This window comes from Micropterus dolomieu, linkage group LG20 (assembly GCF_021292245.1).
Source record: "Micropterus dolomieu isolate WLL.071019.BEF.003 ecotype Adirondacks linkage group LG20, ASM2129224v1, whole genome shotgun sequence".
Classification (NCBI taxonomy): Eukaryota; Metazoa; Chordata; class Actinopteri; order Centrarchiformes; family Centrarchidae; genus Micropterus; species Micropterus dolomieu.
Genome location: NC_060169.1, coordinates 19,488,644 through 19,494,770, shown reverse-complemented (window position 1 = coordinate 19,494,770; position 6,127 = coordinate 19,488,644). Strand labels below are relative to the sequence as shown.

The 6,127-nt window shown below is 39.3% G+C and overlaps 1 protein-coding gene across 3 annotated transcripts in view; it reads right to left on the bottom strand.

Annotated features, from left to right (window-relative positions):
• Window positions 1-493: 493 nt before the first annotated feature.
• Window positions 494-6,127, bottom strand: part of myo1ea (myosin IEa) — a 60,409-nt gene continuing 54,775 nt past the window's right edge. For all 3 annotated transcript variants that reach the window (XM_046032571.1, XM_046032569.1, XM_046032570.1), the window contains 3 exons: window positions 3,720-3,755; window positions 2,506-2,675; window positions 494-2,382 (listed from right to left, as the gene is read on the bottom strand). In XM_046032571.1, coding sequence (XP_045888527.1) covers window positions 2,306-2,382; window positions 2,506-2,675; window positions 3,720-3,755 — 283 coding nt within the window. In that variant the 3' untranslated portion in view covers window positions 494-2,305. The remainder of the gene's footprint in view (window positions 2,383-2,505; window positions 2,676-3,719; window positions 3,756-6,127) is intronic.

The window sequence follows — 6,127 nt, the reverse complement described above, 5'->3', positions numbered from 1 at the left end:
AGCCAGAGCAAAGGAACACTCTGTGCCCAACTACTGCTTTATGTCAGTGTACTTTGAGAGTGGGAATCATTTGGTGATTTTTAAGATTCTTTTAGAAGAAAGTGAGAAAAGATTTTATTTATACATGTGCTTTTCCTACTGTAGCCAAAATGTCTTCCATTAAAAAAGGCTTATGTTCACTGGAAATAAAACACACTTATGAGCTTAGTGAAAGGCTAGATAGAAATTCTGTCGTCATTATTGTCCAAAAAACAAAGCTCTGTAAAAAAGTGGCAAGGACAGTTACCACAATGACCTTTGAACACACTGAGGTCATGTCCAGTGTATGTTTTCTCAAGATTTGGGGATTTAGTAACCTTAAAGGCAGTTCATGTGATACAGTTTCAATTTACACATATAGTAGTGGTTTTTTTTGGATTCAATATTCTTAAATTTTACCATTTTAGTCCAAAAAAAAAGAAATGCATAACGCATAAATATACAATTCAGTTCATTCAGTGTTTCCTCACCAGAACTTTATTCCTTACAGAAAGACCAGTCATATAGGGAAACTCTGTGGCACTGCTTCTAAATAAACAATTACATTCACCAAAAAAACATATAATTGTTAATTTATGAAATGTGGAAAAAACAACACCATAATACCTAATGTAGCATAGCAATAGTGAGAAATGAAAGATTGCTTAATGGGGTTTGGTCAAAATGTATCTGTTGTAGTAGCTTCAACTAATGACCTCATTACTTACTTGTAAAATCTTGGACTGCTGGCATGTGAATATGGTAATAAACATAAACATCAGATTGATCATTGTTCATTTAATGGATTCTCTGATCATAAAACAAAACCGTTACAAATACAATTTTACATGCTTTTAAGACTCGTCTACTGTTTTGTATTGCACAAGGATGTTTTCAACAATCCAAGATATCCAAACTATATGATGCAGAAGATCTATGACAGAAGTCCCAGCAGTTGACACTGAATAGAGGATAATGTTATTTGATAAAAAAAAAATAAAAACTAAGGAATGTGTAAGTAATGCAACAGCAGTGCAAAAGATGTGCAGAAACAGTGGAGCGGAAGCAAAAATAATTCTTTGTAGTGCCACAGAAAAATATCAAATTTCTTTCACCTAAAACAACCTTTTCACTTGACAAAACAAAAAATCCATTCACCCAAGTCTCTGATAACCATTATTATCTATCTGTAGCTGAACTGGAAATAAAGCAGCCCTGTGAGTATCAAAAGCAGAGAGAATAATAGTATACTAAAATCCTTCAGAGAAAATACAAAACAGTTCATTTAAAATCTAACCAACTGGCAAACTCCTAAATATGAACACATATACAGAATCTGGTCTAAAATGCCTGTTTTATTCAATTCATGTAAACAAATTATTCTCCTCAGTAACTCGGCTTATTGCTAGCTTGGCAACCTGTCCTTCATAGACTTGACTTACTAGTTGTGGCATGAACGAGTGATGATGTCTGTGTCCAAGTTAGTACCTGTACTAATAAAGTGCTCATACACCACAGACAACATGCTCAGGTTACAGTATACATGGCCTCTACTCTGTGTCAAGAAATATACAGGAGTGGAAAAACAAAACAAACAAAAACATATATAGATGAAGGTGGTTTTCCCACGTGATTCACCACTTTACCGCATTGCCCTCTGATGTGTTTTTTGCACATGTGGAATCAGGCCTATTAAAATGGGATTTAAAATCACTAAAAATCACAGTGTGATCATTTACTGAAACGCTGCTCCCTGTAAGTTGTTACAAATAAATATTCCTGGTAAAGCGGCGGCCACTTCAGTTTTGACACTGAGATGACTGCCTTTAATTCAGCAAACAAACCATCTAAAAATGATGTGTTGAGAATAAAAATCCCAACCCGGTCCCACAGATTAAGCATACTTCATTCCAACGCTTCAAAGTGTTTTAGCTCAAATCCTCAGCAAGATATAAAGGACAGTAAGGAGAACACAGGAAGCTATAAATACAATAAATAGTTTTGTTCATTACTCAAAAGGGACTATGGAGGAAAACAGATCCCCGGGGTCAAACAGTCTTCTCGTCTTTTAAGCAGAGCCTCATTTTCAAGCCTGACATTTTTTTTGGTCTGGTGGTGTAACCTAGAGTTACATTCGTTGACTACAAAGGCAGTAGTGGAGTAAGTGTGAGTTTCTCTCTTCAAAGAATCTCACAGCGCTTATCTGTCTCTGACTGTAAGCTCCGTCCTGTCCTCTGAGAGGGTCAGCAGCAGGCTCCTCCTCCTCGTGCCGTAAAACCAGCAGCTCCTAGATCTTGGTGACATAGTTGTTGGGGAAAAGTCCCTGCTTTCCACGAAGACGTCCTGTCCACCACCCGGATGCATCTAAACAACAGTTGAGACTAGATTAGCGTCCCATTTCAGACGGACATCTGACTAAGATCCTTACAAAAATTTAAATACATTACGATACCGAGCCATCTGAATGCCGTCTTGTCACGTACTTACCCTCTTTGATGATGTCAATAATGTCATCAGCGTTGAAGCTGAGCTCATCTGTGTCCTGAGCGTCATAGGCGTACAAAGCTTTGCACTGGGGCACCTGGGGTTTGGGCTTAGGTGCAGGTTTAGGCCGTCCTCCTCCTGGCTGAGGCCTGCTGGCTGATGGTCTGTGGGCTCTGAGACGTGATAAGAAAAAAAAGAGGAAAACCATCAACATCTGCAGGAGAGTGCCACAGTGGATTAAAAAAAAAAAATCAGTTCATTGTGCTGCAGTGGCTGTGAAGTTAAGTCAGAAGAAGCTGAAGTACATCCCAAAAATATGCGTGCACGCATAATCACCATCTTGTTATATATAAGCCGTTTGACCCCAGTTTAATAATTTAGATTTTTCCACAGCTGTCAGAAACACAGTGATCAGGTTAAAAAAAAAAAGTTACGTTTTTTTTTTATTTTCACTTGACAGCAGTCGTAAATCCTCCCGGAGAAATGTGTGGCAGACCACAGATTGTGTGGCTAATGCTTCCTGCTTCACAAAATGTAGTTGTTCACAAATCAGCCACAAGATGGTGATTGAGTACACAGTATCTTTCACAAATCAGAGACTTTTAAGAGCAAAAGAGCATTGATCCAGAGTCAGTGGTACCTTTAAGATCTGTTATTCTGTATACGGATTGTATTCAGTTACTTGGAAAACCCTGTATGTATACAGTATATTCTCTTTTTACAAATGGATTTTTAACGCAATGCCAAATGTAATGCTAAAGGTCGAGAGTGAACCACTTTACTGCTCAACTAACTGAGGATCAAAAAAGTTTAAGCAGTATGACCTCAGTCAGCAGTAAGCACACAATGGAATAGTTCATTTATACATATTCCATATACTCCCAGTGTTAACCTCTTTAATAAAACAGATCACAGATTTAAAAGAGCCATCGGTGGAGGTGCACAGCAGGGATTCTTTCAATACAAAAACTCTTTCACGGATCTTTCATTATGGAAATGAAAGATCTATCACACTAAGATGAATTGTAAAAGAACTCCCATTTGATATCAAAGAAGGAAACTGAGCAGCAGCAGAAAATGAAACATTAGTTGCGGTCCATGGTCGGGCTCCTTTAGCGAGTCTGAACTTTGCCTGGTTTGCAGTCAACATGTCCTGCTGCTATAAGCTTCTCTAGTCCAAGCCCACCACCCAAAACACTGCAAACACTCCAACTCACATTCCTCCATTTGAAGTTGGCCGTCTGTCTCCATTACTACAAAAGAATAAATCATCCAAATTATGCCAAATTACAGAAACACAAGTGTGTGTATATAAGTGTGTGTCTATAGTACCTGTGGGCACATAAATAAAAATGTAATGTGCATGTGACGTGAAACACTGTACCACACTGCCTAAAACACAGATCACATTCAGAAGTTATGCTGTTAACTCTATTGTTAAACAATGCACAGAAGAAAAAAAAAAAAAACCAAATATAAATGATCTTATGTGGGTTAATACATTTATTTATTAAGAGTAGACACAAGAATGTGAGTACAGAATGGGAAAGGACTTTAAGTGTGAACTAACACTGCTACAAAGTTGATGTCATATTAGGTTGAATGATAATTAGCAGCATTCGTCAGCTGTTAAAGTGGTCTGGCACCCGAACGTACATTTATATGTGAGTCATACTCATACTCACTGTAATGGAAATAGAACTTTTTCAAGTCCTGTCTTGGGAAAATGACTATCAACAGTTTTCAGGCCAGCGTGAAAACCGCAACACAACAGAACTAACAAACTCAGTTCTGCAGCAAAACGTGTTAATTAGCCGTCAGCTTTTTGTTTTCTTTGGTAGTGTGACGCTGAGATTTTCATTTCTAGGCAGTGAGATGTCAACAGAGACACTAACATGATTCTGGTGGGTGCAGATGAGTTTACAAGACATCAAAAAAAAACACAAACAAATCATGGATTCGTAGGGAACTGCAAAAGTATTTAACATGTCAAAGGGAGAAGTCAAACTCATGAAAACAAACTGTATACCCATCAGAGACAATTAGAAAGAGCTCTCAAGGGATGAAGCTAACTATGGGACTGCATTCAGTTTAATATGATCTATCTTTGTACAGTAGCAGCAAAGTGTGTGTGTCATTTTGTCTACTCCTGTATGTACTGTGTGTGTGTTTTGTTTTTACTGTGTCTGTGCTAGTTTCTCACCCTGCGGCTCCTTGATCGGGGACTTTCAGACATTCCAGGTTGGGCTGTGGCCGGCTGCCGCCTCGCTCCGTCAGTTGGTTGATGTTGCTGGGCAGGAAGGGGCGGGTTGCGTTGCCAGGTGCAGGATGCCTCTGGTTGTGATGCTGTGAGTTCCTCTGATTGGCTATGTGGTTTTTAAGGCCACCATTCTGGTGAGCAACTGCAAAATAAAATTAAAAATAAAGATGGGTTCCCGCTGTAATTTAGACCATGTACATGGATGTAAGAAAAGCCTGTTCAAGTCCTGTGAGACACACTGATGTAAACACTGTACCTGGAGGACCCGGTGCAGCCCGTGAGGGGATGTTCTGGTGAGTTCTCAACGCACTGCGACCCTGAGTGAAGCTCTTCCTGGTGGGGCCTTAGATTTTCAGCAAATAAATGGCAAAGCCAATAGGAATGACATAAAAAGCAGATTAAAGAAGATTTTACAATCTTAGCTTAAAGAAATAAAGAGGAGAGAGGATGAAGCTGTATCTGAAACAAAAGTGTATATTTCAGAGATGGGACCAAGATGATTTTGTCAAAGTCACAAGTAAATGTCAAGTCCTGACAGTGAAGTCGAAAAAGTTAGTTTTCAGAGAGTCCACACCTGAAATATATGTCATCACAGCTCTAAGCACTCTGTTAATACTCACGTGTATTCTTCGGAAGCCCGGGGCCAACGCTGACCTGCAGAGATTTGCTTGAAGGCTTCAGTACAGGCATGTCTCCCTGACCCTGGACAAACAGGACCTGCCGGGAGCCGCCCCCACTCAAGAAGCCCCAGTTCTCCTTCTTCAACTTTAGCTCCAGTCTGAGGGACAAACAAATAGGTTTGTGGCTCTCAAGCCAAAATTACATTCTCTTAAATTGGTCCCTGTGACTGTAAGGAGTCTGACCCTGTTTTGAAATACTGAAAGAACAATGAATGTTCTGTACCAGTCAATTTAAAGTCTGGCCAGCATTTCTTTTCTGATCCAGTGACTTTTGTAAGCCTTTCAGTACAGTACCATTGTCTCTGTTAGAGCTGCTGAATCTATTATTCATATTCAATAAAGTTAAATTAATTTTACAGGTGTGAACACACACACACGAAATTTCCTTGACAACAGCAAGAAGGTGGATTATCGACTGAAGTCAATTTGGGATTTATTGTTTGAACTACTTTGATTGTGGATTTATTTCGTGTGTGTTTACTTACGTGTTACTAAACTTGAGTGGTAGCTTCCTCTGGGTTTTCTCCTCAAACCTGCGGGCCAGTAAGCTGATGAACTCTGTCTTAAAGACACACTCCAGCAGGCTGTCGTACTCCTGCTCATGCAGGATCAGGAAGTCATCCTGCATTGTACTGAAATAAACAACACAAACAGTTTTTGAGTCGCTCATCTGTGATACAAAATT